General features: G+C 45.1%; 2 protein-coding genes across 2 annotated transcripts in view; both read left to right on the forward strand.

Moving 5' to 3' along the window:
* Nucleotides 1-246: 246 nt before the first annotated feature.
* Nucleotides 247-10231, forward strand: LOC147187145 (suppressor of tumorigenicity 14 protein). Its single transcript, XM_086102474.1, has 18 exons — nt 247-395; nt 1288-1415; nt 1845-1912; nt 1986-2179; nt 2658-2747; nt 2817-3045; nt 3112-3257; nt 4163-4260; nt 4341-4444; nt 5094-5227; nt 5301-5408; nt 5470-5571; nt 5638-5751; nt 5826-5945; nt 6507-6690; nt 6774-7051; nt 7213-7349; nt 7773-10231. Exons 1-18 carry the CDS (start codon nt 368-370, stop codon nt 7938-7940), a joined length of 2430 nt encoding a protein of 809 aa, XP_085958600.1. The 5' UTR covers nt 247-367; the 3' UTR covers nt 7941-10231.
* flt1 (fms related receptor tyrosine kinase 1) overlaps nt 9530-17617 on the forward strand; it is a 35326-nt gene continuing 27238 nt past the window's right edge. The window contains exons 1-7 of the mRNA XM_086102469.1: nt 9530-9676; nt 10596-10698; nt 11508-11716; nt 13897-14021; nt 16028-16193; nt 16283-16419; nt 17414-17585. Of these exons, the coding sequence (XP_085958595.1) occupies nt 9622-9676; nt 10596-10698; nt 11508-11716; nt 13897-14021; nt 16028-16193; nt 16283-16419; nt 17414-17585 (967 nt within the window). The 5' untranslated portion in view covers nt 9530-9621. The remainder of the gene's footprint in view (nt 9677-10595; nt 10699-11507; nt 11717-13896; nt 14022-16027; nt 16194-16282; nt 16420-17413; nt 17586-17617) is intronic.

Consider the following 17617-nt stretch of genomic DNA (forward strand, 5'->3'; position numbering starts at 1 on the left):
AGGGTCAGATTTCGGTCTGGGTGGGGGGCAGAGGGGGTGTCATCGTACTCTCTCATTGCCTCACCGGAAGGAACCGGGGACTCTGCGATGAGGAGGGAAGGCTGCCAGGTGTACTGCGTCTTCGGGCAAGGACGCTCCGGTTCCTCTGGGTTGCCGGTAAGACCCCCCCCCCCCACCCTGACTATTTACTCATAATCAAGCCCACCTTAAACTGTGTCTCCCACAGAAGGAAGAGGTCCTGAAGGAGCCTTCCCAGCTTCCAAGCTCACCGACAAAGACTGAAGAGGAGCCAGGTCCGCCACCCGAATTTGGTTGCCGCAGAAGATGGGCGTTTGGACTGCTGCCAGTTTTGTCGTGCGTTGCTGCCATGGCTTTAGCCGCCGGCTATCTGACATGTGAGTCACGCTTTGCATTGTGAGAGCACCTCATCATAAAAGAGACTTGAAGGTGCTGATGTCTAAATACAGAACACACTTCACTTTGCCTTCCTGAAGCCCGCTAGCTTCATGCTCACGCAAAAGAAATGGCAAACCACTAGCATTGATGTCGCTGCGTCATAAACGCGTTACATTAACATATTAATATGTCAGACAAAGATGATGACATTCAAATAAATGTTTTTTTTTTAAAATCAGCAAAATATTGGCAAATTTTGTTTCTCTCTCTCATAAAGTTAAACAAAGACTAAAGGACAAAGTATTGCAAAGTAGTCAAATGTTCTGCACGTAATATCGTTGTTTGCATTGAGGGACAAAAAAAAAGATTTTAGTTACAATTTTTTTTAATTAATTGGCAGATTAAATGGTTATTGGAATTTTACCCCACCAAAAATTGGAATCCGTGTAGGCCTACTGTTAAAAAAAAAAAAAATCAGGTAGTTGGGCCCTAAAAAGTTATCACTCTCCAAGCAACTTTGAACGCAAAACAGTACATGTAGACAGATGCCAATACTCGCATGCATGTATTCTTTATCCTCTGGCAAGATTTATTTCTATTACTGCAGCTTACTGAGGAGCTGCGACCTTTTCCATTCATTTCAATTGGAACAAATGAGCAAAAATAATAAAATGCTATATGTCAGTTGAACACATTTGAATCATCATTCATCAGTAAGACATCAGTTGTTTCATTGCTGTATATTTTTATAAGATACAATATCATAGTCTGCTATTTTTTTTCTCTTCAAAAACACATTTTTACAAATTTAGGCAGACTCACAATTTTGTTTTTCATAGAAAGAGATGACTGTAAATGTTTGGGGGGGTTTTTTCTGCTTCTTTTCCTCAGCGGCCCCGCCCTCCTCCGTGTTCTTCCTGGGCTGCAGCGTGGAGTTTCCCAACTTGAGCTTCTCCGCAGAACTCGCCGACTGTTCCTCGCCGCCGTTTCACCTGCGGGCGCGCTCTTTAAAGCCCTACGTGAGTGTCGTTTTGCCCTCGCACTCGCCTGACTATTCCCTTTTCCTTGTCTCGCTTCTTCCTCTTTGGCTTGACCTTGCTGTTCAATGTAAAGCTGAAACAGGAGCTTTTGTGTGTGTGTGTGTGTGTATATGTGAGTGTCCAAGGGGGGTCTAAAGAGTCCTCAGGGATCAGACTCTTTTCAGTGTTGAGGACAAACCCGCCATAGTGAGAGGAAGAGCAAAAGACTTCAATACAAATGTTGTCTGTGTGCGACACACACACACACACACACACACACAGTGGAAGAAGGGCATCCTGGCCATAATATTAGGAACAGCTCTCACCGTCACCTGCCGAACTAAATAACTTTGCAATGGAGGCCTGTGGAAAAACTAAAAACCGATATGTCCAATTTTTTTACATGATATTCTGGAATGTAATTTTCAGTTCTCCGAACTCTACAAGTCCTCCCCGTGGAGCTCTTACTACCTGCGCTCAGGGATTGCTGCCTTCAGGTGCGCTGCCGCAAAAGTATTGGGACACCTGAGCGTCATGACGCAAATAAAGAATGCTTTGTGTGTGTGTCAGTGAAGGCACAGAAGGCCTCAACGTGTTCTACTGGAGTCAATTCTCTGCCCCGGGCCACATCGCCACGGCGATACAGCATTCTAGCCCGGAGAGGCTGCAGCGCTTGCTGCCGGGCAGCAACAAAGTTATGCGGGATGGACGACGGGAGCAGCGGTACTACTTGAAGCAAGACGACGTCACGCTACACCTTCTGGGTAATGTCGCTTGAAATCGTTCGTGTCAAATCAAATCAAGCCACTGCGTTTTTCAAATTGCAAAAGACTCTTCGCCAGAGTCAAAAATTCACCAGTCAAGTCAAAAATGGAATTACAACGAACCATACATGATGACTTGGACTTACACAATTGGCCAAAAACATCTTTTCCAACTGCATTTTAAACACGCACAACCATCCTTTGAAAGTCACCGTTATGGTGTTTTGCGTCCGCCCATGTGGGACATCAAGTCATATCTCAAATGAATTCCCTTGGTGAGGACTTTATAGTGGTGTCATTATTTTGCCACCACACCCTGGTAAGATGCAATTTTTCGTTGCTTTGGGAATGTCAGAAAATCGGTTTGCAACAAATCTCATGAAGTCATATATAAATGCTTTTGAAATCTGTTTTCAATTATTTATGATGTCACAGTGTCCCAAAAATCTCACAGATCAGTTTTGACACTGCTGTGTAGGTTTGGATCCTGATGACTGGGAAGAAAAGTCCGATAAATTTAAGAATCCAACCGGCCTCCAGAGCGGAAAGTGGCAGTTCGGCTTCCAAGGTAAGGCTTCCATTTTGAAAATTTCAAACTAATCAAAGCTCATACTTGCTCCTGGCTTCTTGTCTGCAGCGGTGTCCTTCGACCTGTACGCTAAACACGGCGTGAACCGCACCCTGGTTCTGGTGAGTCCCAAGAAACTCTACTACCAGTGGCGCCTCCGTGTGCCGTCGGGTCATGCGGTCCACCTGGTGGTCCTCGTGCTTCACGGCGGCACCGCCGCCGCCACGCCGAGCTGCAGTGCTCACATGATGTCCGCCTACGACTTCCTGCTTCCTTTGCAGAATAAGATAATCGCCAGGTACGCTCTCTCACCTGTTGAAGTTTGATTTCTTCCCACCATTTTATTTTTTTTTTGTGGCCGCAGGTGGTGCGGGCCGCACGCGACGCCGGGCTCCTCGCCCGCCATGAGGCTGACGTCCTCGGGGAACGTCATGCTGCTCACCTTCTCCTTCAGCCGGCAGAGGGAGGGATCCGTCTTCAAAGCGTACTTCCAGGCTGTCCCCAAGGCAGGTTCGTATAGACCACAGGTGTCAAAGTCAAGGGTCGGGGGCCAGATCTGGACCGCAACATCATTTTATGTGGCCCGCGAAAGCAAATCAAACATGTCAAGTTCCATCATGTTTGCTAAAGTCTGAGCCAAAATTTCAAATTTTCACATGTAATCCACATTAACAGTCATTATTCTTGACTTCTGATTGTAAAACTAGTTATCCATCAATTTGTTGTGTGCCGTGTATGTAATATGTGGAGGTGATGAAACATTTAGAACAGGGGTATCAAACATACGGCCCGTGGGCCGGAACCGGCCCCCAAGGAGGTTCGATGCAGCCCGCAGGATTATTTAAAAGTGAAAGAAAATGCATTAAAGACACAGAATGAATATTTTAAATGAAATGCAACTCCTGTATTATCCGCTAGGGGGCACACTGTTTTGATCACAGTAGAAGACAACATTGTTTTGATCGGAAGAAAACAGCAGTCTCAGTCTTTCACCGAGATAGACCCAACGCAGCAAATGATATGAAAGCGCCAATCAATCCTTCTTGAGACCAAAACAAAGGAAAGAGATGAGATTTTGGTGATTCGTAGCACAGTATGATATAATGTTTTAATGGTTCGGTCCACGTGCCATCTGCCGAGTCCGTATGTGGCCCACAATGTGAAATGAGTTTGACACCCCTGATTTGGAAGGTTTCCCAAAATTCATAACGGCCCTCCAAGGGAAACCGTAACTACAATGTGGCCCTCGACAAAAATGAGTTTGCATCCCCTGGTATATACGAATCGAATCAAACAGCAATGAATAGAAGGTGCCTGAAAATAGTTGAGCTTCAAATGAATTGTTTGTGGCGAATATTCACACTTTGTGAACACACGATGGGTTTGTTGTGGCTTGTGGGTTTTGTTCTATTTAGGTTGTGGAGGATCACTGTTCTCTTGGAATGGCTCCGTTTCCTCACCGTATCATCCCTATCACTACCCTCCGAACATAGACTGCAGATGGACGCTGCGGGTGAGTCCTATCTGTCTGCGCCAGCGAGAATTTTTCTTTTCTTTTTATTTTTTTTTGTCATTGAAACGATTCGCACTCAGGCACCGTTGCCCGGGTATCTGATCGCCGTGAGGATTGTGACTCTGGACATCCAGCAGTCGTCGGATGGCTGCGAGAAGGACTGGCTGGACGTGGGCGGCGTCAAGTGAGTCGTGACGGGACTGCGCCAGATAATTTGTGAAAAAGATTTATTTTTTTTTAATGCTCATTCACTCCCAAAGACGTTTTTAAACGTCTTTTCAATTTTGGTCTAGAATTGGCTGGAACTGAATGAATTAAATTACGAACTGCCACACCTCAAGGTTTAAAAACCATTTAAAATTTAAAATGAGCAAATCCCCAAAAACGTCTATGAAAGAAATATTTATTCTTGAGTGCAATGTGGAAGCAACCAAGGAAAATGGGAAATGCGCAACCACTTTAACACAGAAAGAACTTTGTTCATCATTTTTAATATATTTAATGTAGAGGAGAAATCAATAACTCATACTTAAAAAGTATTTATGTTGAACATATGAAAAAGTATTTTGAAACTGCAGCATTAAATCATAAAAGTAACATTCAATTAAAAATTGAACAATTCATTTTTTTGACATATTTAATGTTATCGATTAATGAATAAGTGTGTGTGTGTGTGTGTGCGCGTGTGTGTGTGTGTGTGTGTGTGTAAGGATAAGTAACTAAATATGTATCATTCTTTTAACTTCTCAAACTGGCACATTCGCCGCGACATCGAACAGGCAGGATGAATTCAAATGATCATGTGACTCTTATCGCCTCTCTTATTGGTCCAGATTTTGCAACCAGGTATCGGACAACGGCAGAAGTCGGGTCTACTCCTCTCCCCTCTCCATCCACTTCCACTCAGACGAAGCCGTGACTCACCGGGGTTTCTATCTGCGCCACCGAGCCTTCTGGCCGCAGGGCTGTAAGTCGCCGTCTTGCCGCAGCTCATTTAAAGGCACAACACCCTTTAAATGAATAGTTCTCTATATATTTAGCCTGCCCGCCGCGTCACTTCAGCTGCAGCGACGACCGCTGCATCCCTTTGAGGAGAGTGTGCGACGGCGTCAGGGACTGCGAGGACGGACGCGACGAGGCCAAATGCTGTAAGTGATCATCAACTATCAAACTGTCCACTGTCGTCTCAGCGTTGTCGTTTGCGCCCAGCGTCGTGCAGGCCCGGCCAGGTGTTGTGTGCTAATGGCCAGTGTCACGCTCAAAGCAGCCAGTGTGGCGTCTGCGCGGACAGCAACGAAGAGAGCGGCTGCAGTGAGTCCACACACACACTCACACACACGCGGTGTGAACCTTTTTGATCATTTCCTATGTTGGCAGGAAGTAAATGTTACCACACGTGTCCCAACAAATTGTGCCTGCCCAAGTCTTCAGTGTGCGACGGCGTTGTGGACTGTCAAGACAGCAGCGATGAGATGAACTGCACCAGAGCATGTGAGCATTCGTGGGAAAGAATCATCATTTTCTCCCGCCGTTGGATTTGTGGGTGTCTTTGTCCCTTCCCGCAGACGTCAAAGCTTGCTCGTCATCCTTGTACAAATGCGCCAACGGAAAGTGCGTGACAAAGCTCAACCCCGAGTGTGACGGATTCAAAGACTGCCAGGACGGGTCTGATGAGCTGCGGTGTGGTAAGTGACAGATGATTTTGATGCTTTCATTTTTTTTGTGTTTTTTTCTATGCAAATTTTTGATCAGACAGAATTATTGAAAGCATTGCAGTAAATATTGGTTTAAATATTTATATTTTTAAGATCTTGGAGATGTATAGTTTATAGATTTTAGATTTCATTTGATTTCTTTTTCTTTTATTTTTTTGTTTAATATATGCCTATTTTTGTTATGTTCATAACATTTTATTCTTGATTTAGTTTTTTGCTGATTATTATTTTTGCTTTGTTTTATTTGTATTTGTTTATTTGTACCCTAACCCTATTTAATTTATTTACTTTTTTGGTTTTTAATTTTTGAAGTATCTTTTTGCTTGATTTAAATGTATTCTCTTCTAATTATTTACTTATTTTCGGCCATTTGGGGGCACTGCAGCACACATTAAATCTTGACTTCAATCTTGGTTGTGCAATGAAATGTTAAAATCATTTTTTATTTGTATGAGTGGGGGCGAGGGGGTGAGATCCAAAGCAGCGATTCCTTTTGCAAAATGACTACATCTGCACTCGTGTTCCCGAAAGGTTGCGGCGTCCGGCTCCGAAAGAGGCCCAAGATCGTCGGGGGCACTGACGCATCTCCGGGCTCGTGGCCGTGGCAGGTGAGCCTCCAGATGGAACGTTACGGCCACATCTGCGGCGCCACCTTGCTCGCCACACGCTGGCTCGTCTCGGCGGCGCACTGCTTCCAGGACTCGGACTCCATCAAGTAAGCACAAATATAAATCTAAGAATAGAAGAAGAAATAATTGTATATCCTGTACGATATATGTATCCTTACTTTCTATGGAGATATTCCGATCCACGCTCATGGCGAGCCTACATGGGGACGCGCTTGATGGCGGCGGGAAAGAGCGCCTTGTCTGTCGCCAGCAGGCCATTGCGCCGCATCGTCCCGCACCCAAAATACGAGCAGCTCACATCCGACTACGACATCGCCCTGGTGGAGCTCGCCGCCCCCGTCTTCTTCAACGAGCTGGTGCAGCCCGTGTGCGTGCCGGCACCCTCGCACGCCTTCGCCATCGGGACCAGTTGCTTCGTCACAGGCTGGGGCGTCCTCACGGAGGATGGTACGATTTTTTTTGACAGTGAAACCCCCCCCCCCCCCCCCGAAAAAACACTTTGATCGTTCCCTATTGGAATGAATGGGAATGCAATTAATCCATTCCAGCCCGCCAGCCACTGCGAGGAAACCGGCGTGAATTGAAATTTGTGTGCGTGTTGATGCCAGGGGAGCTGGCGTCTCGCTTGCAGGAGGCCTCTGTGCGAATCATAAACAGGAACACCTGCAACAAATTTTACGATGACGCCGTCACTCCCAGGATGCTTTGCGCGGGGAACCTGCAGGGCGGGGTGGATGCTTGCCAGGTGAGTTTTATTTGTAAATAATGCAAACGGACATCCGTTCACTATTTTTCTATACGTTTAGTTTTTATTTCTTTTAAAATGTTCAAATACTTTTTTTTTTTTGTTTTTTTTGGGGCGGGGTGGTTAGTTAGCATGACACTGTATTAGGCTCACCTGATAAAATAAAATGACATTTAAAGTCGTCATGGCGAGATAATTTTTTTTTTTAACATTGGTATTTTTATTTGTTTTTGAGAGCTACAAAAATTGCGGATTTAATTTTTGTGTACATTTATCTTTTTTAATATTAAAAAAGTTTTTAACATCTAATATTTTTAGACATGAATATGTCTTTTGAAATTGTTTCAAATCTACATTCAACGACAGCACGATTTAGTGATATCGGGTTGAACTCTTGTTTTGAACACTTCTTTGTACTCGTAGGGCGACTCCGGGGGTCCACTGGTGTGTCAGGAGCGCAACCATCGCTGGTTCCTGGCCGGCATCGTGAGCTGGGGCGAGGGCTGCGCCAGGCAGAACCGTCCCGGCGTCTACACGCAAGTGGTCAAATTTGCCGACTGGATCCGTCAGCAGACCCGAGGTCAGGCCTGACCCGATGCCAACAAGAACCAGGAAAACACTTTTGGAGGGTCTGTTGCGGAATGAATTTTTTTTTTAAAAAAACACAAGTCACTCATCTTTTTTGCACTGTGGTGATTTTGAATTTAAAAAAAAAACTTCAGTCTTCATAAAATCCAACCTTAGCCCTTGTCGTTAAGTTTACAGCGACCTCTAGTGGTCAAATGTCAAATGTTTTTTTTTTTTTGTTTTTTTTTTTGCATGTTTGGAAGACAGCATTTCATTCATGGGCGTGAGTGATGGAAAACATCGATGTATGAGAGCGTTTCAACTCTAAAAACAGTTTGGTCAAAAATAACCCATATTGGGTCCAAAAAAAAGGGACTGACCCCAAAAAGTTGGGTCAAATGAATCACAACTCAGTTTTGAGTCGTTCAAAACAATCCATTTTGGGATTTGTTTCGTTGGTTATTCATTTGACCCAACATTTTGGGTTAAATTCCCAAAACAGCTTCAAGGTTGTACATTTGGACTTACTTTTGGCATCAAATGAATAACCCAAAAATTGGGGTCAAGTCCCTTTTTGATCAATTTTTAAGTGTACACTCTAAAACCAGTTGCGCCAAATCGGGTCACACAAGGGACCAACCCAACTTTTTGAGTTATTTATTTAACCCGTGATGTTGGATCAAATTAAGAAACCCAAAAAACACTTTTTGGTTTGTTTTATTCCAAACAACCCAATTTTTTGGGGGGGGGGGGGGGGTCTGAACAACCCCAAATTTTGGTTGACAAAACAACATTGGGAATGTCTTGTGCTTTATGAATTTTGACCCGACCTTTTGAATCAAATGAAAAACCCAAGAATTAGGGTTATTCCCTTTCTTATGTGGGTTGCAAATTTCCCCAGTGTGGGACTAATGAAGGTCATTGGACCCAAATTTTGGTGTCCAATGAATACCCCCCCCCCCCCCAAAAAAGTTGGATCGGTTCCTTTTTGACCCACTTTGGGTATATTGTTAACCCAACTGTTTTGTGTATGTAAAAGTGACTCTTGAATGTGAGTGAAGAAAAATCTTGTTTGACAGCTGTTCACCAGAGTGTCTAAAAGTGATAAATGAAAAATGTTCACTTGCGTGCATGACAGTGTTGCACTCGTCTTTGTGAATGAATGAACATTCTGTCCAGACCGTTGAAATTGTGTGCACGTGATAGTTTCACGAATGGATGTCAAAGAGTTTCACTTGGGTCGTGTACGTGAGCGAAAAAATTGTTTTTGTGTGTGTTTTTGAGCGCATTTCCCAAGTGTGTATCTGCTTTCCACATGCGAGGTGAAAAGCACAACAACAAGCGTGCCTACGTGCGAGGTACCTCGTGGATTAAAGATGAGCAAATGTGCACATGCAGCTTGTTATTAAGAGCCAGTCAGTGTGATTTATTCCCCCGTTCGGAGTATTCAAGGGAAGCCGGGAGTCGAGTTGAGGGCCGGGTGGGTCCGGGTGCCTGTTACGCGCATGGTTTGGGTGTGCCGGTACGCGCGCGTCACGGAAGGCCGCCATCCGGTGGCCCCCACTGTGGGAACGCTATAAAGTCCCAACGAGGGCAACGCGTCGCGCAGGAGTGCCTCAAGTCACTTATCTCCCCTTCTGCGTCATCTTCATCCGCATCCAAAGGGATTTAAACGTCTTTCTTTACCGGTCGTTGGACGAACACAATGAACTTTCTGCTCGCGTTTCTGTTTTGTGGATTGTACGCGCTCTTTGCCAAAGGTGAGTCGGCATCACTGGATCGCCTTTTGCAGACTTGCGGCAACTTTTACGGCATTATGAAGATTCCGGAGTGGGCCGGGTGGGGCTTGTATTCATGTGATTTTTATTTTTTTGCCACTTTAAATTCCCTTTTGAAGTGTTGTAATGTTTAAATAGATGTATGTTTTTTGGTTTTATATTGTTTACATTTTTAAATATGTATTCTAAAGTTTCTAATTTTGTTTTTGGTTTACATGTTGACGTTTTTCATCTATCCGAAATATATATATCTGCCATGTCTTTTAACGTTACATGCATTATGTTTGTCTTAAATTTGATATTTACTTCAAACTCCTCAATGGTCAGCGTTAAAAATTAGACTTCATTTTGTTCTTGAAATCGTCATCCATCGAGACACTGCATGACGAAACCTTGGAATTATTATTTTTTAAAAACATTTTAGCAGTTAAGGATTTTGATGTGTATTTTCATGATGATTTGCATTTTTGTATTAAAAGTAAAGTACAGTGTAATATATAAATGTGAAGAAACGCTGAAAATAACTTGAAAACGCCATTTTACACTTTGAATTGACTTTTCATTCATCAGTCAAGCTCTGCACGTATATGAGAGTGTGCATGAGGGAGTATGTGTCACCCAATGTCAAAGAGAAGGAAACGCTATCGGAAGTGTGAGTAAGGCAACTTTGCAGTGAATGAGGTATCCGCGGGGAGCCATTCTGCCGACAATGACCGGCCGCTGCCGTCCATCTCACTGGGCTAATGTGCGATTGGCTGTTTTTTTCCCGACCACTTCCTGTTTAGGGTTCTTTTGGGGGTGGCGCGGGAAGATGCTCAGGGTTGCCCGGTTGCCGCCTGTTTGAAATTATGGCAAATGGCTGTTGCCGCTGCTGCCTGAAATTGTCCTCGTGTCCCGACAGGTGCAGACGTGGAGGGCAACGGTAAATACGGTGTGCCTGTGCTGGAGGGGACGCAAGGACAGCTCGTCCTGGAGCTCAACCAGACCCTGGAGCTCAGCTGCAGGTCGATGTCACACAGTCGCTTTCGATAAATGCTAACAAATCACATCCGTGGTGACGGTGACGTCACTAGTTGAACACAAACGTTACAGCAACATCTATTAACAGATATTTATTATACTCACTGGTGTATATTTTTGTCCTCTGCGAAGAGTCTCTGCATATACGTACCCGTCTGTATTGTAGATGTTAAAGATGACCAAGGTGCTCACACCAGAAAGAGGAGCACAATGTTCATTGAATTGAAGCAAAGAACAGGGTGAAAATTAGCGTTTGGTTCTTCAAAATTGTTCAATTAAGTCACTCCTTACGGTTTGGTTTTATCAAGTACAATCCAGTAGTATAGCATTCAATTTTTCTTGAGATGGGTTATTTCAAATCACTTTCCAGACATTTTTGTAAAAACTCGTTTTTCCCAGAGGATAAAGAGTATATGCCATACAAACATATAGACCGTCTCCATGTGTTGCTGGTGGATCTTTTTATATGCTTTCAAATATCCATTTTCTTAAAGGGTTACAGCAAAGTGATGTCTATGCTAATTTTGTTTGCCTAAGGCATTTTTCATTATCTGTTAGCATTAAGCTAGCAGACATTCCCGAGTATAATTCTCATATGTTAAATTTTACAATCCCCTTCATAATGCAACACATTTTTTGTAATATTCAGACTTTTTGTCATAGTATTGTGACATTTTCATTCATTTATTCATTTTTTCCCACGTATTTTCTTCCGTTGTTTTAATGAAATGCTCTGAAATGGGTCAGGTTTAATTTTCGTTTTCTTCTTTTTTGCATTTGCCTCGTCATCCAGAGGTCGCTGGGAGCTGTCGTGGTCTTTCCCGCCCAACCTGCCTCACGACCGGATCCGCGTGGAAGAATCCCGCTGCGGCAAGTCGCAACGGCTGCACTGCAGTCGCGTGACACTGCTGGGCGGTGCCCGGCCACACCACACGGGCTCCTTCCTGTGCCGCTACCGACACAGAGTGGAACGGCAGGCGTCGGTTTACGTGTATGTGGCAGGTAATAAGACACTTGCGCATTATTTGGGCAGTTTTAGGGGTCACGCAAATGCAGTGTCATTTCGTAAGAGTGACAACCGGGGGCGGAGCAAGAGAGTCGCGATAACGCGAGGGCTACTCATTGTTGCTAACTCGGCGACATTTAGCTACCTTTCCAAACTCTCTCTCTCCTCTTTTTTTTTTGTTCCTGTCACACTATAATTTAAAAAAAAATCACATTGCGTGTGACATGTCACGTTTTAATATGATAATTTTCACATTATAATGTGAAAATCCCGTTTTCACATGTTAACCTTCACACTCTGCAGGAACATAAGTTTGACTTCTGCATTTGGGAATACAAAACGGAGCAATTCCTTCCAGTTCAGGTCATTGGCAGAGCCCAATGTAGATGTGTACGTCTACTTTTTAAATCTGAGATCTTTTTGAATACTTGGAAACTTTATTTATTTATTTATTTTTACACGATTATACAAGAATACTGTAATTAGGTGGCTCGAAAGTCTGCATTATAAAACAAAAGCACTCTGCCAGTGACTTGAACTGAAAGGGGTCGGTTTGTGTTGGTTCGCTGATTGCTGAATTCAAACTTATCACGTTTTAACGTGAAATTTCTCACGTTATGATGTTGAATGATGTTGAACGTCGCGCTTCTGTCAATCACGCACAAGCAAACCGCAATTGGCTAACGACCACTCCAGAGTGTATTCCGCTTCTTTCAAAATGACGCATGTCACTGGGAGAAGCCACTTTTTAAAACGGCTCCGTCTGACCCGCGCCGCAACGGCAGGACGTTTCTAAACAGGACGTGCTAAAAACAGTCGTGACGGTGATCTCTAAACATTTGAAGTGCAGGTTCAGCACCTTGCACTACTCTCGATATACTTCTATTCCTATTTGTATATAAATATAATTCTTTTTTGGAGTGTAATGCGCCAGCTGTTGAAAGGCTCAAGACTGGGCAGAGTTTCCCATGCAGGGCATCGGCCTTATCTGCCCCGCTCCAGCATCCTGTGCTTGAACGGAGGAGGCCAAGGGTTGTGAAGGGTGGGCGGTGGGGGGGGACACTGGCTCTTGGACAAGGTATGCGTCCATTTGTGTGTGTGCGTGCGCGTGTGAGTGTCCACGCGTGCGTGTGCGCGTGTGGGAGGATAAGATGAAGGCTGCCGCCAAAGCAAAGAGGAGGCAGAAAGTCTGCGATGATCGGCCCCTCCCTCGCCCGTGCAGAGCATCTCTGCCCTCGCGGGGGCGATGGACGCCTGAGGGTGAAGAGGAGTGGAAGGGGGGCGGGGGGGAAGCGGCGTCCATTACTCAGGCCTCCGCGTCCATCAAGCCCACGAATCAAAGCGGCGGCAGTAGGAAGCCGAGCTCAGTGGGGCCGGTCCTTGGGGTACTTTTGTTTCGGGGGGCGTTCAGAGATTAGCTTTCCTTGAATAACAGCCCCGAACACACAAACAATGCGGCACAATAATTGCCTACTAACAGTCTGCGTGTTTATTGTGTACGGCGAGTGGCCATCAGCCATCGATGGGGGTGGGGGAGGGTCTCGCGGGGGTTAGTGCGTTCAGTGACAACAGAGCACCGCAAGACTACACAATAGTGGAAGCAACCACCAACAGAGTACAAATAAATGCGCTAATGAGTTTGGAATGCCCCTGCTGTCTTAATGAAAAAGCGTCATTGACAACCTAACGGTTAGCATCCATAGCACGTCTGTGTCAGTGTGTCTCGAATGTTCTAACTGTGGCAAGGGCGTGCAAAGGTGGGGGGAATGAGAAAGCAGGAGGGCCGAGGTTTGGGCATCCACAATGCCCCCCCCCCCCTCCCATCACCCCCATTATCAAAAAAATGTCACAGGATACATTAAGCCTGACATACTACGTACAACAACCGGATCCTTCCGTTTGCACATCTTCGCACCCCTTTAGGGGCCATCATACTCATGCACTCGCCCCAGGCATCAACTGTGGTTTGTACGCCACTGTGGAAAGACCTACGGCAATATTTAGAGACACCTCCATACCTTTAAATTTCTATAAATAGCGTTAAACGACTGAACAGCAAGTGGGCCTGGCATACAACTCTGGGGATCACCTTTGCTTAATGCATAGACACATAAATGTGCATGTGTTTTCTGCTGCGTGCCATCCGGGTCCCTGATCGCCAGTATTTGGCTTTCAGACAGTCAGCAGCCATTTGTGGACCATCCAGAGATGAGCCCCGATGTTTTGTACATGAAGGAGAAGCAGCCGCTGGTCATCCCCTGCAGGGTCACTCACCCAAATGTCACCAGCACCTTGGTCAAAGTAAGTGTAAAGTCTCAAGAAGTTACGCTTGATAAGATCGAGAAAGTCTGCCGTTTTGCTTGAGGCAGCCATTTTGGGGGGATTTGGGCCATTCGAAGAGTTCTTTAAAAATGAGCTGTTAGATTTTTTTTTTTTTTTAGCATAAATGCATACATGCTTTTTCTTTTTTCTTTTTCTGTTTCTTAACAAGCCTTTTCCGATCTTTTTTTTTTTTTTTTTTTTTTTGGTTTTGTTTTGAAGCTGGCTGGAGACAGGACGTTAGGTCCAGAGTGCCCCGTTGGCCCCCGGCCAGCATCACTTCCCACAGCCTCACTCCTCGTCGCGATCCCGGCCGCCAACTTTTTGGCCATGATGCTTAAAACAGCTGGCAGGAGGAAGCCCAAGTCGCTTGCGGTTGGGCCACCAGCACTCGCGCCATTGTCTTCGAGCGGGCCACCTAATACGCCGGCTGGCTTGCCCATTGTTGGATGACTAAATCGGGGAGAATTTGTCAAACAAGCAGAATGCGGGGAAAGCTTGGCTTTATGATAAATGAATCCCGCAAAAAAAAAAAAAAAAAAATCCCAAAGTGAAATGTGTTGCGTGAGTAAAGCACCGAAATAGCCGGTTACCTCACTCGATTACGAAAGCAATTGTTCATTTTCCTCTTGATAAGTCACCCATAGCAAACTACCACTATTCAAGTCATGATGAAGAATCGAAAGAGGAAGAGTCAATCAACCCCCCCCCAAAAAAAATTGCTTGGCAAGTGGTGAGAATTAGAAATAAAGTCATTCCGCTTATAATACCGGGAATTGTATTTGACTCATGCGAGCTAAAAGACAAATCCACGACTGCTCGTAAGCGCTCGGGGAATCGTTCTTAAAATAGATTCCTCGAAACCGACATGATTTCAACATCCGGAGTTTTTTTTTTTTGGGTGGGTGGGGGGTGGTAGTATTTTATTTTGTATTCATGTATCAAATGTCATTTGCTTGTCAGGTTAACGGGAGGCGTTCAATCACCCCTAACTGCCGTTTGCCAATCAGAAATACTGAAAAAAGTCATTTCCGTAAAAAAAAAAAAAAAAAAAAAGGCAGCAAATAAGACTTTTAGTCCAGTATGAACTGTGTTTGTCCTACTCTAAAACACTTGTAGCCACAAAGGGAACCGTCTAAAAATAGTTCCCATCCTTCCCTTCATCCACAGACTGTCAGAGGCCTCTGGAGTGTTTTTTTCCTGGAGTGTTTTTTTTTTTTTTTTAAACTTCGCTCAATACAACAATACCCTCGAGGCCCACCCCACCCGCTTCGCGCTAAGGCTGTGAAAGTGACGCGCCACCCCCCCCCCCCCAGTCCGAACCATCCTCATATCCTGTAGTAACAGGATGCAAGGAGATGGACCCGTAGTCACGTTTCCCATATCCTGACTCCTCGGATGTCTCGGCCGCCCTCCCGCGTTCTCTTACCCACCTTGGCCAGCCGCGTTAGGTAAGAGGGGCAAAGAGGGCGAACAAAAGCTTCGGAAAAGGGTCACCTCGCTCCTACCTGCTCCCCCGAGAGAGGGTGGGAGGCTTTTTTCGCCGCCACGGGTAAACATTTCCTTGCCGTGGCCTCAAAGAACACAACAAGGGGTTACGCAAGGATTTAGGCAACATGACAAGAACGCAGAATCCAGAGCCCGCCAGGATTCATCAGCATCTGGATGGAGGTTTTCCTCTCAGGAATTATTGCGTGACCGGAAATTGGAGTCCAAAAATACCGCAGGTCATTTTGTGTCCACTTCAAAAATGGATTGGAAGGGCTGAGAAACACATGCCCAAGACTGCCAAACGACATTTTGGCCAATCAGAAGACAGAAGAAAGCCAATTGGGGGAAATGATCTTCAGTTGCCAAGCGAAAATCTAAAATCGAAAGCTTCAACTTGCTCTGGGTTTAAAAAAAAAAAAAAAAAGCTTTTAAATGTTGTGATTTTTTTTTTTTTTTTAATGTGCAATTTATTTATTCATGTGTTTATTTCCCCGCAGTTCCCCAACCACAGCTTGAGTCCCGACCAGAGGAACATCGTGTGGAGCACCAGGCGGGGCTTCACCATCCGGACTCCCACCTTCTTCTACATCGGCCTCTTCTTCTGCCAGACCCTCGTCGACGGCGTGGCGCACAAGTCGCGCATCTACATCGTCCACCGGCCAGGTCCGCTGACTTCACCATAAACCACCAAGACGCCTTTTGCGTTTCTTCCGACAAGTCACCTTTCTCCTTCTTCCTGTGTGTCGTCTTAGTGAGTAACATCTTGGACGTGTATCTGAACAGCAGCGGTCCCGTGCGGGCCTTAAAGGGGGAGAGGCTGGTGCTCAACTGCACCGCCACCGGAGAACTAAACACCAGGGTCAACATCTCATGGGACTACCCTGGAAAGGTATTTCAGCCACGCCGTCGTCATTAATTCACAACGCTGAATAGTTTGGAGAACATTTCGGGACAAGTAATAAATTAGAGAAAAAAAATCACTCTGGAAACTGTTGACCCAAAACTGGGTGGACATGTTTAGTATAACAAGATGCATGAAAAAGTCTCACGATGGCTGAAATTAAACAGAAAGTCGGCCACTTCGTGTTAGCGTTGGGGTTCGGGGTGAGGTCGGGGTTTGGGTTAGGAGGTTAGGCGACTTGAAATCTGGTGGATTTATCTATCGTAACAAGACCCACAAAAAAGTTTCAAGAACCCTTACCTGAAATTGAACATGAAGTCAGCCATTTTGGTTTAGCGTTGCGGTCAGGGTTAGAGTTTAAGGTTGGGGTTTGGTTTAGGAGGTTAGGGTGAAGTGACATGAAATCTGGTTATCTATCATAACAAAATGCACAAAAAAGTTTCAAAAACCCTTACCTGAAATTGAACAGTAAGTCAGTCATTTTGTGTTAGTGTTTGGGTTAGGGGTAAGGTTGGGTTGGGGTTTGGGTTAGGAGGTTAGGTGACATGAAATCTGGTGGACTCATCTACCATAACAGGACCCACAAAAAAGTTTTGAGAACCCTTGCCTGAAATTGAACAGGAAGTCAGCCATTTTGGGGTTAGTATGTTCAGTTTAGGTGACCTGAAATCTGGTTATCCACCATAACAAGACCCACAAAAAAAGTTTCATGAATCCTTACCTGAAATTGAATAGGAAGCCAGACATTTTGGTTTGAAACAGCTTGTTTGGGTCAATTCCAGGATGAGTAAAAGTTTGGTGAAAAAAATGTAGCACCTTGACACCAGTTAAACTATTCGCCACAAAATATGGTGTCTCTCATAACAGGACACACAAAAAAGTTCTTTAGCCCCCTTGCCATTTTGTTTGAAGTCCAAGACTCGTCGCGCTCCTTTGGTGCATTTCTTGCCGGCATTCCGAACGTCGTTTGTCTGTTTTGCAGACGAGCGACAGCGGCTCCACGTCCAAGCGTCTGCTCAAGCACAGAACGCACATGTTGTTCTACAACATCCTGACCATCCCCAAGCTGCGGCGCTCCGACCGCGGCCTGTACACGTGTCGCGTCAGCAGCGGCAACAAAACCAAACAGCAGAAAGTTACCGTCACCATCTATGGTAAGCAAGTCGCGCTGTCACAGAAGTTTTCT

This window comes from Hippocampus guttulatus, chromosome 21 (genome assembly GCF_054856545.1).
Source record: "Hippocampus guttulatus isolate MCC_2025c chromosome 21, RoL_Hgut_1.0, whole genome shotgun sequence".
NCBI classification, from domain to species: Eukaryota; Metazoa; Chordata; class Actinopteri; order Syngnathiformes; family Syngnathidae; genus Hippocampus; species Hippocampus guttulatus.

Excerpts from the sequence above, each read along its gene's own strand:
- LOC147187145 (XM_086102474.1), top strand. The coding sequence starts at position 368 with ATGGCTTTAGCCGCCGGCTATCTGACAT. Across the intron at positions 2,180-2,657 it reads CGTCACGCTACACCTTCTGG|GTTTGGATCCTGATGACTGG; the intron begins GTAATGTCGCTT and ends ACTGCTGTGTAG. Across the intron at positions 7,350-7,772 it reads GCGGGGTGGATGCTTGCCAG|GGCGACTCCGGGGGTCCACT; the intron begins GTGAGTTTTATT and ends TTGTACTCGTAG.